General features: G+C 45.9%; 1 protein-coding gene across 5 annotated transcripts in view; it reads left to right on the top strand.

Annotated features, from left to right (window-relative positions):
- Window positions 1-16,529, top strand: part of STAT3 (signal transducer and activator of transcription 3) — a 308,823-nt gene extending 292,294 nt beyond the window's left edge. For 4 of the 5 annotated variants that reach the window (XM_063959434.1, XM_063959430.1, XM_063959432.1 and 1 more), the window contains 8 exons: window positions 7,329-7,464; window positions 8,071-8,123; window positions 8,233-8,327; window positions 14,465-14,604; window positions 14,688-14,903; window positions 15,244-15,286; window positions 15,429-15,535; window positions 15,686-16,529. In XM_063959434.1, the coding sequence (XP_063815504.1) occupies window positions 7,329-7,464; window positions 8,071-8,123; window positions 8,233-8,327; window positions 14,465-14,604; window positions 14,688-14,903; window positions 15,244-15,286; window positions 15,429-15,535; window positions 15,686-15,741 (846 nt within the window). In that variant the 3' untranslated portion in view covers window positions 15,742-16,529. The remainder of the gene's footprint in view (window positions 1-7,328; window positions 7,465-8,070; window positions 8,124-8,232; window positions 8,328-14,464; window positions 14,605-14,687; window positions 14,904-15,243; window positions 15,287-15,428; window positions 15,536-15,685) is intronic. The other variant, XM_063959433.1, reaches the window with a different exon arrangement.
- Window positions 16,530-17,667: the final 1,138 nt, after the last annotated feature.

Here is a 17,667-nt window from a genome sequence, read left to right as displayed (position 1 = left end):
GCCAAGGCCAACAGTGTGACGGTCTTGCACATAAGATATTTTACGTCCACCTCCTGTAACTGTTCAAACCAGTCCGATTGGAGGAACTGCAGCACCAAATTGAGATCCCAAGGTGGCGTGGTAGACACAAAGGGAGATTGGATGTGCAGAACACCTTATCAAGAACGTCTGGACCTCAGACGTGTTGGCTCTAGGTGAATTTCGGAAGGTTCAGAATCCACCCATGATCCTGGAGGAGTTTGGTTGAGAGACCAATGCTGTCCAGCAACCTTTCCCTGGATGGTGCTTTTATCAGGAGATCGTCCAGGTACGGAATTATGTTCACTCCCTGTTTGCGGAGTGGAAACATCTCTGCCATCACCTTGGTGAACACCCTCGGTGCCTTGGAGAGACCAAATGTCAGGGCCTGAAACTGGTAGTGACAGTCCTGCAGTGCAAACCGTAGATAAGCCTGATGAGGCGGCCAGATCGGAATAGTGAAGCCCCGCCCCTTCAATGGCGTGCGGTTTTCCTGCTTTTTTTATACTGGCTGAGGTCATTTTTGTGCTTAAAATTGAGCAGAACCATTTTAAGGCTGTGTTTGCCAGTTTGGGTACTGTGTACAGTGTACTGAGACTCGGATGTGTACTGTGTCTGGAGACGCATTCCTCCCCGTTTAGAAGCTGTGCATCTTTGTACCCTCGTGCCGCCATAATGGCCGGTGGCCTGCTAACCGGGACGCCTGTTTAGTACTCACCGCTCTGTTAGGGGTGGCGGCGTGCTGCGGGAATGTACGCTCGCAGTGGTGGGGCTTGCGAATAGTTCCCTCAGGAGCTCGGTGTCCTGTCAGTGGGAAACTGGACCATTAACCCTTCAAGAGGTTGCCTGAAAATAACAAACATATAAAATATATACAGAAAACTCTTCAGGAGCTCCCTTCAGTGTGACCGGCTCCTCCGGTCACGTGTTCTAAACGGAGTCTGGTAGGAAGGACATAGAGGGAGGAGCCAGCCCACATTATCAAATTCTTAAAGTGCCCATGGCTCCTAGTGGACCCGTCTATACCCCTTGGTACTAAATGGACCCAAGTATCCTCTAGGACGTCAGAGAAATCAGAAATGTTCTCCAACCCATATCAAGCAATTAGATGTGGCTTTGAGCAAATTCGTCAAGTAAACCATATATTTGGCTTCTGTGGTATTAGGTTGAATATATTTGTGTTTGCTATGTTAGTAAACCTGCTCTGCATGTGTTAATTATAGAATGTGGGAATGCAGGCTATTCTAGAACAAAAACGACTGTGTGAAGGCCACCAAGCACTATTCCTATATGTAGATCTCTTGTATGTAGTCTATAATTAGATTGGTTGTTTTTGTTCTGTATTGGAGATGTGGTGACCACAGGGTTGGAACCTTGTCCCTGGAATGAAAGCACAGGTTACACAAATATTTTTTTTTCATCTTACAGTCTGTTCTAGGAATTAGATTTTCTCTGACGTCCTAGTGGATGCTGGGAACTCCGTAAGGACCATGGGGAATAGACGGGCTCCGCAGGAGACTGGGCACTCTAAAAGAAAGATTAGATACTATCTGGTGTGCACTGGCTCCTCCCTCTATGCCCCTCCTCCAGACCTCAGTTAGAATCTGTGCCCGGCCAGAGCTGGGTGCTCCTAGTGGGCTCTCCTGAGCTTGCTAGAAAAGAAAGTATTTGTTAGGTTTTTTATTTTCAGTGAGATCTGCTGGCAACAGACTCACTGCTACGAGGGACTGAGGGGAGAGAAGCAAACCTACCTGCTTACAGCTAGCTTGTGCTTCTAAGGCTACTGGACACCATTAGCTCCAGAGGGTTCGAACACAGGGCCCAACCTCGATCGTCCGTTCCCGGAGCCGCGCCGCCGTCCCCCTTGCAGAGCCAGAAGACAGAAGAATCTACGAAAACGGCGGCAGAAGACTCCTGTCTTCATTAAGGTAGCGCACAGCACTGCAGCTGTGCGCCATTGCTCCCACAGCACACCACACACTCCGGTCACTGGTGGGTGCAGGGCGCTGGGGGGGACCGCCCTGGGCAGCAATTAGTATACCTTTTGGCAAACTGCACATAATACAGTTTATAAAACTGTATATGTGCCTAAACCCCCGCCATTAACATTATACAAAAAGCGGGAGAAGCCTGCCGCTGAGGGGGCGGGGCCTTCTTCCTCAGCACACCAGCGCCATTTTCTCTTCACAGCTCAGCTGGAAGGACGCTCCCCAGGCTCTCCCCTGCAGTATACACTACAACAAGGGTAAAAAAAGAGAGGGGGGGCACATAAATTTAGGGGCAAATGTGATATAAGCAGCTATTGGGAAAAATTCTTTTTTTTGTTAGTGTAAATCCCTGTGTTATATAGCGCTGTGGTGTGTGCTGGCATACTCTCTCTCTGTCTCCCCAAAGGACTTTTGTGGGGTCCTGTCCTCAGTCAGAGCATTCCCTGTGTGTGTGCGGTGTCGGTACGGCTGTGTCGACATGTTTGATGAGGAGGGTTACGTGGAGGCGGAGCAGGAGCAGATAAGTGCGGTGTGGCCCCCGACAGGGCCGACACTGGAGTGGATGGATATGTGGAAGGTATTAACCGACAGTGTCAACTCCTTACATAAAAGGTTCGATGACGCAGCAGCCTTGGGACAGCCGGCATCTCAGCCTGCGCCTGCCCAGGCGTCTCAGAGGCCATCAGGGGCTCATAAACGCCCGCTAGCTCAGATGGCAGACACAGATGTCGACACAGAGTCTGACTCCAGTGTAGATGAGGATGAGACAAATGCACAGTCCATAAGGGCCATCCGATGCATGATTACTGCAATGAAAAATGTATTGCACATTTCCGACATTAACCCGGTTACCACCAAAAAGGGTATTATGTTTGGGGAGAAAAAGCTGCCAGTGACTTTTCCCCCATCTGATGAATTAAATGAATTGTGTGAAGAAGCGTGGTGTTCCCCTGATAAGAAACTAGTGATTTCTAAGAGGTTACTGATGGCGTACCCTTTCCCGGCAACGGACAGGTTACGTTGGGAAACATCCCCTAGGGTGGACAAGGCGCTCACACGCTTATCAAAAAAGGTGGCACTGCCGTCTCAGGATACGGCCGCCCTAAAGGAGCCTGCGGATAGAAAGCAGGAGGCTATCCTGAAGTCTGTATATACACACTCAGGTACTATACTGAGACCTGCTATTGCTTCAGCATGGATGTGTAGTGCTGCAGCAGCATGGTCTGATACCCTGTCAGACAACATTGATTCCCTCGACAGGGATACTATTTTGCTAACCAAAGATCATATAAAGGACGTCGTCTTATATATGAGGGATGCACAGAGGGACATTTGCCGGCTGGCATCTAGAATTAACGCAGTGTCCATTTCTGCCAGGAGAGTATTATGGACTCTGCAGTGGACAGGCGATGCTGATTCTAAAAGGCACATGGAGGTTTTGCCTTATAAAGGTGAGGAATTGTTTGGGGACGGTCTCTCGGACCTCGTATCCACAGCAACAGCTGGGAAGTCGACTTTTTTACCTCAGGTTCCCTCACAGCTTAAAGCACCGTATTATCAAGTACAGTCCTTTCGGCCTCAGAAAGGCAAGCGGGTCAGAGACGCATCCTTTCGGCCCAGAGGCAGGGGTAGAGGAAAGAAGCTGCACCAGGCAGCCAGTTCCCAGGAACAAAAATCCTCCCCTGCTTCCACTAAGTCCACCGCATGACGCTGGGGCTCCACAGGCGGAGCCAGGTGCGGTGGGGGCGCGTCTCCGGAACTTCAGCAACCAGTGGGTTCGCTCACAGGTGGATCTCTGGGCGGTACAAGTTGTCTCTCAGGGATACAAGCTGGAGTTCGAGGCGACTCCCCCTCGCCGTTACCTCAAATCAGCCTTGCCAGCTGCTCCCAGGGAAAGGGAGGTAGTACTGGCGGCTATTCACAAGCTGTACCTCCAGCAGGTTGATAATCAAGGTTCCCCTCCTTCAACAGGGACGGGGTTACTATTCCACAATGTTTGTGGTTCCGAAACCAGAAGGTTCGTGAGACCCATTCTGAATTTAAAATCCTTGAACACTTATATAAGGAAGTTCAAGTTCAAAATGGAATCGCTCAGGGCGGTGATTGCAAGCCTGGAAGAGGGGGATTTTATGGTGTCACTGGACATCAAGGATGCTTACTTGCATGTCCCCATTTACCCACCTCACCAGGAGTACCTCAGGTTTGTGGTACAGGACTGTCATTACCAATTCCAGACGTTGCCGTTTGGTCTGTCCACGGCACCGAGAGTATTTACCAAGGTAATGGCCGAAATTATGATACTCCTTCGGAAGAAGGGAGTCATAATTATCCCGTACTTGGACGATCTCCTTATAAAGGCGAGGTCCAAGGAGCAGTTGTTAGTCAGTGTAGCACTATCTCGGGAAGTGTTACAACAGCACGGCTTGATTCTGAATATCCCAAAGTCGCAGCTGATTCCTGCGACGCGTCTGCTGTTCTTGGGCATGATTCTGGACACAGAACAGAAGAAGGTGTTTCTCCCGGGGGAGAAGGCCCAGGAATTGTCATCTCTGGTCAGGGACCTCCTGAAACCAAAACAGGTGTCGGTGCATCATTGCACGCGAGTCCTGGGAAAGATGGTGGCTTCTTACGAAGCAATTCCCTTCGGCAGATTCCATGCACGGATCTTTCAGTGGGATCTGTTAGACAAATTGTCCGGATCGCATCTTCAGATGCATCGGTTGATCACCCTGTTCCCGAGGGCCATGGTGTCTCTGCTGTGGTGGCTGCAGAGTGCTCATCTTCTCGAGGGCCGCAGATTCGGCATACAGGACTGGGTCCTGGTGACCACGGTGAGCCTCCGAGGATGGGAGGCAGTCACTCAGGGAAGGAACTTCCAAGGACAGTGGTCAAGTCAGGAGACTTCACTACACATAAATATACTGGAACTAAGGGCCATTTACAACGCCCTGAGTCCAGCAGAGCCCCTGCTTCAAAACCAACCGGTGCTGATTCAGTCAGACAACATCACGGCGGTCGCCCATGTAAACCGCCAGGGCGGCACAAGAAGCAGGATGGCGATGGCAGAAGCCACAAGGATTCTTCGATGGGCGGAGAATCACGTCCTAGCACTGTCAGCAGTGTTCATTCCGGGAGTGGACAACTGGGAAGCAGACTTCCTCAGCAGGCACGACCTCCACCCGGGAGAGTGGGGACTTCATCCGGAAGTCTTCACACTGATTGTAAATCGTTGGGAACGGCCACAGGTCGACATGATGGCGTCCCGCCTCAACAAAAAGCTAAAAAGATATTGCGCCAGGTCAAGGGACCCTCAGGCGATAGCTGTGGACGCCCTAGTGACACCGTGGGTGTACCAGTCGGTTTATGTGCTCCCTCCTCTTCCTCTCATACCCAAGGTACTGAGGATAATAAGAAAGAGAGGAGTAAGAACCATACTCATCGTTCTGGATTGGCCAAGAAGAACTTGGTACCCAGAACTACAAGAAATGATCTCAGAGGACCCATGGCCTCTGCCTCTCCGACAGGACCTGCTACAGCAGGGGCCCTGTCTGTTCCAAGACTTACCGCGGCTGCGTTTGACGGCATGGCGGTTGAACGCCGGATCCTAACGGAGAAGGGCATTCCAGATGAAGTGATTCCTACGCTGATAAAAGCTAGGAAGGATGTGACGGCAAAACATTATCACCGCATATGGCGAAAATATGTTGCTTGGTGTGAGGCCAGGAAGGCCCCAACGGAGGAATTCCAGCTGGGTCGATTTCTGCACTTCTTACAGTCAGGGGTGACTATGGGCCTAAAATTGGGGTCCATAAAGGTCCAGATTTCGGCCCTGTCTATTTTCTTTCAAAAAGAACTGGCTTCACTGTCTGAAGTTCAGATGTTTGTTAAGGGAGTGCTGCATATTCAACCCCCTTTTGTGCCTCCAGTGGCACCTTGGGATCTTAATGTTGTGTTGGATTTCCTGAAATCCCACTGGTTTGAGCCACTTAAGACCGTGGAGTTGAAGTATCTCACGTGGAAGGTGGTCATGCTGTTGGCCTTGGCTTCAGCTAGGCGCGTGTCAGAATTGGCGGCTTTGTCATGTAAAAGCCATATCTGATTTTCCATATGGACAGGGCAGAATTGAGGACTCGTCCCCAATTTCTCCCAAAGGTGGTATCAGCGTTTCATTTGAACCAACCTATTGTGGTGCCTGCGGCTACTCGGGACTTGGAGGATTCCAAGTTGCTGGACGTAGTCCGGGCCCTGAAAGTTTATGTTTTTAGGACGGCTAGAGTCAGAAAAACTGACTCGTTATTTATTCTACATGCACCCAACAAGCTGGGTGCTCCTGCTTCAAAGCAGACTATTGCTCGCTGGATCTGTAGCACGATTCAGCTGGCACATTCTGTGGCTGGACTGCCGCATCCTAAATCAGTAAAAGCCCATTCCACAAGGAAAGTGGGCTCTTCTTGGGCGGCTGCCCGAGGGGTCTCGGCTTTACAGCTTTGCCGAGCTGCTACTTGGTCGGGTTCAAACACATTTGCTAAATTCTACAAGTTTGATACCCTGGCTGAGGAGGACCTTGAGTTTGCTCATTCGGTGCTGCAGACTCATCCGCACTCTCCCGCCCGTTTGGGAGCTTTGGTATAATCCCCATGGTCCTTACGGAGTTCCCAGCATCCACTAGGACGTCCGAGAAAAGAAGGTTTTACTCACCGGTAATTATATTTCTCGTAGTCCGTAGTGGATGCTGGGCGCCCGTCCCAAGTGCGGACTCTCTGCAATACATGTATATAGTTATTGCTTAACTTAAGGGTTATTGTTATGAGCTATCTTTTGAAAGAGGCTCAGTTTTTTGTTCATACTGTTAACTGGGTATAGTTATCACGAGTTGTACGGTGTGGCTGGTATGAGTCTTACCCTGGATTCCAAATCCTTTCCTTGTTGTGTCAGCTCTTCCGGGCACAGTTTCCCTAACTGAGGTCTGGAGGAGGGGCATAGAGGGAGGAGCCAGTGCACACCAGATAGTACCTAATCTTTCTTTTAGAGTGCCCAGTCTCCTGCGGAGCCCGTCTATTCCCCACGGTCCTTACGGAGTTCCCAGCATCCACTACGGACTACGAGAAATAGAATTACCGGTGAGTAAATTCTTATTTTCAAGGTGAGGAAAAGCAAAAGCCCTCCTTCCTAGAAATTGCAGAAAAGTTGATTTTAATTAGCAGTTTATTGATTTGTACATGAGTTAAGGAAGGACATCATTTTTTTTTTTTTAGTGGAGAGATACTGTAGCAGCTTGCATTGTAATGCTGATAAGGAATGTTCATTTTGTTATGCCTACAGAATGTCAACTTTTTCACCAAGCCTCCCATTGGCACGTGGGATCAGGTGGCTGAGGTTCTAAGCTGGCAGTTCTCCTCCACAACAAAACGTGGCTTAAGCATTGAGCAGCTAACTACATTGGCTGAAAAACTTCTAGGTAAGGTTTTTTTGTGTGTGTGGTGGTTTTCTTTTTCTTTTCTTTTTTATTAATTTCTTTATCAGTCATTGCAAAAATGACAAGAGTGAAAGGCTGAGATAGGTATGTGTACACCTAACAATGAGATCACTTATCAAGACCTATAACACAAAACAAGATCATTCACATTTTGCTTGATCACAAGTATAACATTAAGAATACAAATCTAGAATTAAGGTGCATACCCACTTGCCACGTAAGTAAACAACGTCGCTCATTTTCACCCTTCCTGAGCGATGTCATGTACTATATTGGCCAGTGTGTATGCTGCCGAGCGATGCGCGGGTCGTTAACGACCCCCGCTGTCAGCCATGCATGCAGCTCAATTTGGACTGGCGTCCAAAAACTGCATGCCCTGCCATGGCGTGACGTCACTGAATGATATGGTCATCATATCGTTCAGTGTGTACACACTGCTGCCTAGTGCGTCGGCAGGGAAGGGAACACACTAGGCGATGTCACTCATAGAGAAGAAAAGAGAGAATATGATAGATAGGAAGGGGGTTTAAAACACAATGAAAGTAATAAATTGTGCAATCACTCCTAATTGTTTCTATTTACCTTTAGGTCCAGGAGTGAACTATTCAGGTTGTCAAATCACCTGGGCCAAGTTCTGCAAAGTAATTACTTTTTTGTTATTGTTTATTTGTTTCTCAGACATTGCATACAGAGGAACTGCCTCATCACAAACACTTCTTTTTTTTTTTTTCTTCTTTTTTTTTTCAACAGGAAAATATGGCTGGGAAAGGGTTTTCCTTCTGGGTCTGGCTGGACAATATCATTGACCTTGTGAAAAAATACATTCTTGCGCTGTGGAATGAAGGGTGAGTTTATGTCCTGAGGAGCATAGTGGAGAGTTCTGGTCTTGCTCATGTGCCACTATTTTTTATTTTTTATTTAACACTATAAAGCTGCTATTTGTAGAACTTCACAGTCCAACAAGAAGAGTGGTCAGTAACAGGGGCATCTCTGCTACTGCAGTGCTGTCTGGGAGAGGGGGCAGGGAGCTGCTACAGCAGAGAGACGACTATGGACGGTTCTGTTATGATTGCTGATCATTGACTGGGTGGCCATGGAGAGTCATCTGCGGCTGCCCTGAGCTCAGGCTGTAGCAAGATTGTCTTTCTCCAGCTGTAGGGTGACAATCCTTGTAGGATCGTCCTTCTGTAGCCCGGCAGAAGGAGGCTGAGGTGTGGTTGCCGTGGCAGCTGGATTGAGCAGTCATCGGATGCGAGTGTGAGATAGAGCCCAACTTGGTGTGGTCACATCTGATGTGAGCTCGTCAAGCAAGTGGTTTAAATGCTGGACAAACCAACTCTTGGTAAAACTGCTGTGTGCATATGTACACTTGTTTATAGTAATGATTTTTTGTAACTCAGATCATCTTTTGAACGCTGGCCTTGGCATGGCACTTGGTGTGGTTATTAACAAGAACATACCCTAAATATTGTACACACAAATCCTATGATGATATTTATGAATTAATAGTTTTCCTGCAATTCACACATAGTTTTCAGGTGTCACAGCTTAGAGTACACTGTAAATTGATATGCATATACTGTACAGGTACATTTTGGCAAGTACAGTAAACATAAAATTAGTTGTGTATGTATTATCTGTTACAGTAATCAAATATAGTATTACAGTTTTGCACATAGAGAGACTATTGTGTAGTCATTTTGATAAATGCTACGCCTGGTTTGGTTTTTTCCCTATGTATTTTACTAGCATCCAGTTTGAAGATTCTGGATACCATTGGTATCTAGAGTTGTCACTTTTTTCAGTCTGCAGAAGTCTTTTCTATATTTGCATGTTCTCTTAGGGGGAAAAATATTTTACTGTTTGTGTTGATTTTCATTTTGTAAGTCATTAAGAGATTACATCGAGGTAAATATCTTTTTATAGTCTTATCATTTGTAGTTGTCTCTCAGGTCATTATTCTGGGCTCCCTCATACTGAATATCTGTTTCTACAGCGCTGTACACTGTGTTCCACAGGAAATAAATCGGGGTGTAGAGTTGGATCTTGATCCAGAGGCACCAGCAGGCTAAAGCTTTGACTGTTCCCAGGATGCATTGCATGGCCTCCTCTATAACCCCACCTCCGGACTCTGGAGCTCCGTTTGTAAGTTGGTGCCTGCAGAGCAGGTCACTTAACAGACAAAGTCCTGAAACTTCAGGACAGGATCAGATGCTTCCTCTCTCGCCCAAGAGTGTCGATACACTCGGAGATGCAAGTACTCCTCTCCAAGTGGGTCGGCCTGCCTCATCGAATCAGGCCTCAAATGATCTCCTTGACTCCGGAGGGTCGTTTGTCACTGAGCTGGTGGCTGCAGGACCAACAGTTGAGCGGGGACCGTCCCTGCTGGATCCCCAACTGGGTCCTACTGACTACGGACGCCAGTCTGCGGGGTTGGGGCGCAGTGCTAGAGCAACACACTCGCCAGGGTCAGTGGACCAAGGAGGAATATCTCCTCCCAATAAACATTCTGGAATTGCGGGCAGTGTTCAATGCTTTGACTCTTGCCCTGCCTCTGATACAGAACAGGCCTGTTCAAGTACAATCAGGCAACGCCACCATAGTGGCACACATAAATCATCAAGGCGGCACTCAAAGCCGCATGGCAATGATGGAAGTATCAAAAATCCTTCGTTGGGCGGAACGCCATCTGCCAGCAATATCTGCATTGTTCATTCCCGGAGTTCTCAACTGGGAAGCAGATTTCCTCAATCGTCAGGACGTTCACGCCAGAGAGTGGAGTCTTCATCTGGAAGTCTTTCAACTCCTAGTGAATAAGTGGGGGCCTACCAGATGTAGACCTGATGGCGTCTCAACACAATCACAAGGTTCCGGTCTTCGGATCAAGGTCAAGGGATCCTCAAGCAGCGTTCGTGGATGCACTGGCAATTCCATGGAACTTGTGGCTGCCCTACGTGTTCCCTCCAGTATCACTCCTGCCCAGGGTACTACGTAAGTTCAAGCAAGAAGGAGGAATGCTACTTCTAGTTGCTGCAGCGTGGCCCAGACTGCATTGGTTCTCAGACCTGCAGGGTCTATCGATAGAGCGTCGTATTCTACGTCCTCTACGCCCGGACCTCCTCATTCAGGGCCCTTGTGTCTACCCGGACCTGGCCAGACTAGCTTTGACGGCGTGGCTCTTGAAGTTTCACTCCTGAGGGCCAAAGGATTCTCCGAGGCGGTTATCCAAACTATGTTGAAGGCCCGCAAACCGGCTTCTGCATGGATTTTTTACAGGGTTTGGAATTCTTATTTCTATAAACAACAAAGAAATTGTGCTGTGCCTGTGTCTTATTTTGCTCCTCAAACCATCTATTAACCTAATCAAAGACAAAATGATATTAAATGCACGTTCGCCTCTATAAGGAGATGTGTGAACTCCTATATTTATTGTAACAAGAAAAAAAAAATAGAAGCGCTCATGTCATTTATAATATCATAGTGCCTTAAATGCAACCAAAGAGTCAATGAACATTTACAAATATATTTATTATTTTAAAAAAATATATAAAGACACTTTGTTTAGGACAGACCATAAAACATGCACTATGTGCTAACCCTGTTACCACTGAAAAAATATGAATATAAAAGACTCACACAAAATATAATCAATAGCTAGCTGAAACTGTAGAATGATATAAGTAGCTACTTATAGTTCAAATGTAATGAACAGTTTTTCAATAAGCATGCAACACTGTAGCAAATACTGCTGTAGAATGATTATTCCTGCTGATTTGGACATAGTAACTTTTGTATGCAATATTTGCTGTTTGTAACTGGAGGCTCATAGAAGTATATTGAAGCCGTTTGTGGAAATACCTCAAAGTTCAGAGAGCCAGTATATAGACAATAAGCATATCTGTTATTACCTCTCCAATAGGGCCAATAAACCCGAGCGTCCTCGGGTGTATGTAGCGTGTGCCCAGTATGATATGAGGCTGGATGGCTTGTATAACTGTGTGAGCCACAATGTCCCGCTGCCAACTGTGTCCACAATTTCCCCGGGCGAGCACCGCCCACTGCAGATTAACGGGAAGGAAGCAGGTGTGCGGTCAGCCAGCTGTCATCAGCCGCGAGGCTCCCACTGCACGTGGGTCTCCTTGTATTCCCTGGACATGCGTCGTCCACTGAAGGTGAAAGGGGAAGGCTGAAGTAGTTGACTTGAGGCTGCTGTACAAATTCCGTGTGCCGGCTATCTGCTGTCTCGGGACGCGTATGGCCCGCTACTGAAACCAATGAAGCGGGGCAATTGCAGATGCGTTCCTTGCCGTATATTCAGTTCAGTGACCACAAGGGAGGAGTCCTGACTCGTTTCGTCACGTGACCCGTGACTTTTTCACGGGTCACCTGGTGTGCTGCTAAGAATTACGAAGCATACAAATTCAGAAATTTCCAGACTGTTGGCTTTTCTGCAACATGGCCTAGACTTGGGCCTTCGTCTGGCCTCCCTCAAGGTTCATATTTCTGCCTTGTTGGTGTGCTTTCAGAGAAAGATTGTGTCTATTCCTGACGTTCATACTTTCACTCAGGGCATTTTACGGATTCAGCCTCCCTATGCTCCATGGGATCTGTCTGTTGTCTTGACTGCCCTACAAGAGTCTCCATTTGAACCTCTTGAGTCTGTGGACCTTAAATATCTTACGCTTAAGGTCGTGTTTCTGCTGGCTATTGCCTCTGCTAGGAGGGTGTCGGACTTAGGCGCTTTGTCCTGTCGCCCACCCTTTCTGTTTTTTCACCGTGATCGGGCAGTTCTTAGAACTCGTCCCGGTTATCTACCTAAGGTGGTTTCATCTTTCCATCTCAAGTGATTTTGGGGGGTAATTCCAAGTTTATCGCAGCAGGAATTTTGTTAGCTGTTGGGCAAAACCATGTGCACTGCAGGGGAGGCAGATATAACATGTGCAGAAAGAGTTAGATTTGGGTGGGTTATTTTATTTCTGTGCAGGGTAAATACTGGCTGCTTTATTTTTACACTGCAAATTAGATTGCAGATTGAACACACCACACCCAAATCTAACTCTCTCTGCACATGTTAAATCTGCCTCCCTTGCAGTGCACATGGTTTTGCCCAACTGCTAACAAAATTCCTGCTGCGATCAACTTGGAATTACCCCCTTGGTTCCGGCTTTTCTCTCTTCTGTTTTGTCCTCGAAAGAGCGGTCTTTGGATGTGGTACGGGCTCTCCATATTTACGTGGAGGACTGCCTCTCGGGAGGTCCGATACCCTTTTTGTACTTTTTGATTTTCACAAACATGGCTGGCCTGCGAATAAGCAAACCTTGGCCAGATGGATTAGAATGGTGATTGCACAAGCATATGCACAGGCTGGTCTCCCAGCTTCTGCTGCTATCAAAGCCCATTATACTCGGTTGGACCTTCTTGGGTGGCCCGCCAAGGCGCGTCCGCTGAACAATTGTGCAAGGCGGCTATGTGGTCCTCGGTGGACACGTTCATTAGGTTTTATGCCTTTGATACTTCCGCCTCCCAGGATGCTTCCTTTGGATGCCGGGTTCTTGTGCCCGCTACGGTGCGTCCCCTCCCTTGAGGAACTGCTTTAGGACGTCCCCGATGTATTCTCTGTACCCCGCTGCAGAAAAGGAGATTTATGGTAGACTTACCATAGTTAAATCTTTCTGCAAGGAACACTGGGTTCCACAGGGCACCAACCCTGACGCACTTAGCTTCTTTGGGTTTGTATGGCATTAGCTGCTGGTCCCTTATCCTGTTGTGAGAATGTGGTTCTATGTGACTAACATCTGCCTTCTCTTATACCTGCTACTGCATTGGGCTGGTTAACAAAACTGAGCTCCAGTGTCCGGAGGCAGGGTTATAGAGGAGGCCATGCAATGCATCCTGGGAACAGTCAAAGCTTTAGCCTGTTGGTACCTCTGGATCAAGATCCAACTCTACACCCCGCTGTATTCCCTGTGGAACCCAGTGTACCTCGCAGAAAGATTTAACTATGGTAAATCTACCATAAATCTTCTTTTGCACTTGCAGGCTTTAATGACACGCATGGATCTTATATTTTTCAAATATTTGTTTTATAGATATGACTTTCTCCCCATTTTAAATGCAAAATGAGAATGTGCAATGAAAATAATGGCCCATTAGTAACCACTCATTACTTACCTCGCAATCTTCAGTGGCTATGTCTAACTGCATAAGCAGCACTGTCTGCAGGATTTGACTGACATAACCTATGTTATGGCCTATAATGATAGCGTACTATCTAAAATATTCTGATTTGAAAATGATACTGGATAAACTATTGTGATGCAAAGGTCCATATCTGTCCAGTTTTATCATCCATATGTGTGGCCTGGTATGAATTTGCTTGTGTATGGCCATAGTAAGTAAAATGCTCCAGCTATTTAAAAAATAATAGTAATAATAATTGGCCTACTATCCTGTGAATATGCTGTACTTAAGGGCCCTACACATTAAGTTTCTTCACTTCCCCCAGTCACCCGGCTCCATAGCAGTGCAGACAAATATGGGCGAGATCGTCAATATTGGCCTGCATGCACAGACGACGGGGCACCAGCGATGAACGAGCGTGGGGCCGCGCATCGTTCATCGCTGGTGCCTACACACTCAAAGATATGAACGGTATCTCATTCATTAATGAACGATATCGTTAATATCTTTGAGTATAATCTGCCAGTGTGTAGGGCCTATTAGAATATAAAACAAAAGTTATTTTGCTCTATTCAATTGCCAAATACTAAGTTTTCATTATTATAAAAATTGTGGTGTGGCTCCCTCCCCATTCATTGGAAATCAGCATGACTATAGCCATACTCTTGTGCATACAGAATCTATAAGATGACCTTTGTCCGATAATGTGATTATTAGGTAAACAATATCTGGATAGAGGTGTATTATGCACTGTGTATATACTGGATTATCTTCGAACATAAAGACTGTGTGTTTTCCATAGGTATATTATGGGCTTTATCAGTAAAGAGCGTGAACGCGCAATTCTGAGCACCAAGCCGCCTGGGACATTCCTGCTGAGATTCAGTGAGAGCAGCAAGGAAGGTGGCATAACATTCACCTGGGTGGAGAAAGACATCAGTGGTAATAAAGCTTAATTCAAACTGTTTTATTTTCCTGTACTTTATTTGCCCATTATGTTTTTACCTACTGTTTTTCCAACCCAGGTAAGACACAGATTCAGTCAGTAGAGCCGTATACTAAGCAGCAACTCAACAACATGTCATTTGCTGAAATCATCATGGGATATAAAATCATGGATGCCACTAACATCCTAGTGTCCCCTCTGGTTTATCTGTATCCTGACATACCTAAAGAAGAAGCCTTTAGCAAGTACTGTCGCCCAGAGAGCCAGGAACATCCCGAACCCACTGACCCAGGTAGTAGTAGATTTTCTGTTATAGAGTTCATTCTCAATCCAGAACCCTGTATTCTGTATGGTAATATCTCTCCACCATTGACCATATACAGCAGGGATGGGGAACCTTCGGCCCTCCAGCTTTTGTTGAACTATACATACCAGCATGCCTTGCTACAGTTTTGCTGTTTGGCCATGCTAAAACTGTTGCAGTGCATGCTGGGATGTGTAGTTCAACAACAGCTGGAGGACCGAAGGTTCCCCGTCCCTGATATACAGTATACTGTGAAAGTGCTAAAGTCTACCTAATGAGACCCACTTAATTTTTACAGCTATAATATAGAAATGTATTTTCTTATTTACAGGCACTGCCCCATATCTGAAAACAAAGTTCATTTGCGTTACACCGTAAGTATTGCTTCTTCCTTAATTCATCATTGTGGGGCGTCCCACAACTTCCCAGGAACAACCCAAACTTAAGTTCTGTAAATGAAGATCACTGTCACAACAGCATTATGTAGTGATCCTTTTGTATTTTCTATGTTAACAGCACAACATGTAGTAACACAATAGATCTGCCCATGTCTCCGCGGACCTTGGACTCTTTGATGCAATTTCCAGGTGAAGGTTCGGAATCCAGCTCTGGTAACCCATTTGGTAAGTCTTAACTTATATGAAGTTCCATGAACCATGAATGTAAAAGCATGTTTATTTGTAACCATTGGATTTGAGCAATTGTGGGAACTACAGGTTGACTGTATGGTTTTTACTATGCTTTCTAAATTTATCTTCACTTTTGATCCACAGAGAGTGTAACGTTTGACATGGAGCTGGCATCTGAATGCGCATCTTCCCCCATGTGATCCACCTTTATCACCAATGCCCACAAGCTTTCGCCCAAATTATTGTATGACACACAGCTGTCATATGCACACTTTGTCCATTCTGGCCTCCTCTCTGACATACTGCAAGTGCCTGCTATTGGGGTCTGATCAGCTATGGCGCTATGGAGTCCAAACACTCCTGATGAGTGTAACCAGTATTAAGAAACAACTTGTCAAACAATCTTCTTTCATTTGCTTGTGCACTCTGCCTATTTTGCCAAAGGAGTTTTTATTGGTTATAGATACAGATGGAATTGAGTTTATTGCGTATTGGGTCACCATGACACACGAAAACCCCCACCCTCGCCCCTCTATTTACCTGGAGTTTCTCAAGCTATGCAAAGCTAAAATCTGTTACAAGGCAGACTGTTCTTTTTTCTTAGGCATAGTGCACAACTATATTGCTGAATTTCAGTAACCGTTATTCAGGAGAGCAAATTGGTCAGTAATCCTTTTCTGAATGAAACGACAATATTTCTTTTTTAGAAAAAGACTTTCCTTTACCTGTAAGTATAGTCTTCTAGAACGTATTAACCGTAATCGCACATACACACTATGACCACATAGTATCTGTGTATTCTTTTCAAACCAGAAATATTTATGAATTAGTAATGGTGCAATCTTGTGTTTTGTGTGTGTTTTTGTTTTTTTCTTTTTGTTTTTAAACATATTTTTATGGTCATGTTAATCTTTGTACGCATGTCTTGGGTAATGCTTGTCAATTTTTGAATTTTTAAAGATATATATAAATAAATTACTAAAAACAAGTTTTGTTACACAGGGATTTTTGTAGTTGGGTTTTGGGAATGAACACCGTTTAATTTGATCTATGTACTCTAGTGTATATGAATCCTTAATTTGTCATTAGTCTCATGAGGACGTGCAAATGTGTGAATATTTGCAAGTTTCCTCTTAACAAGTATTAAATGAATAGATTTGTGATGTGACAAATATGGATATCCTTGTAAATGACGCAGCAGGTGGTTTGCTGAGCAATTTGGCTGTGGAATGGAGGTTTTATCCACCAATAAGATGAGTTGAGCAATTTAAGGACTTTACTTGCGAAGTACAGAATAGTACTAGTTTTTAGGTGCCTTTGTAACGTGAGACCTCTTTGCAGATTGCACATTCGTCTCATTCTAATCCTACAAGAGAACACATATTGTGGGTCTTTTTTGGGTTGAGGATAAACGAGACCGTCTCACTTACCACACATGTTAAAGATTTGCCTGACACCCTCAAACCAATACTCTCACACTCATACACACCTCTCGCTGACACAGCCTACTAAGGACAGTAAGACTCCAAATGTATTTACTGATACACTCTTATTAGTTAACGGTTAATACACCAGCATTCAAAGGATTAACCCTGCTAGTCTTTGCATACTAAGTTATTAAAGTGAAGCTTATGACCAGTAATTCAGTTCACAAGAGTTCTATAGGTCCATTAGAGGAAAAAAAACAGACAATACACAGGGCTAAACACAAAAACAAAATATAGAACACGTGACCTACGCAAGTGCAGATAGGGGTATATGCAATAGCGGGCGAATTCGCGGCAATTATCGCCGTTTTTTCAATTCGACCAAATTCGCCAGGTGAATTCCGGAAGGTGGCTTCCGGAATTCACCATATGCAATGAAAAACGGATTCGCCAGAGTCGCGGGCGAAAATCGGCCGATTTGGCGGATTTTGCCGCGATTTTAAAAAACGGGAAAAAACGGGGAAAAACCCGAAAAAAAAATGGCGTGGGGTCCCCCCTCCAAAGCATAACCAGCCTCGGGCTCATCGAGCTGGTCCTGGTTCTAAAAATGCAGGGGAAAAATCGGCCAGGGATCCCCCGTATTTTTAAAACCAGCACCGGGCTCTGCGCCTGATGCTGGTGCCAAAAATACGGGGGACA

This window comes from Pseudophryne corroboree, chromosome 3 (assembly GCF_028390025.1).
Source record: "Pseudophryne corroboree isolate aPseCor3 chromosome 3, aPseCor3.hap2, whole genome shotgun sequence".
Classification (NCBI taxonomy): domain Eukaryota; kingdom Metazoa; phylum Chordata; class Amphibia; order Anura; family Myobatrachidae; genus Pseudophryne; species Pseudophryne corroboree.
This window is presented reverse-complemented; position numbering and strand designations above follow the sequence as displayed.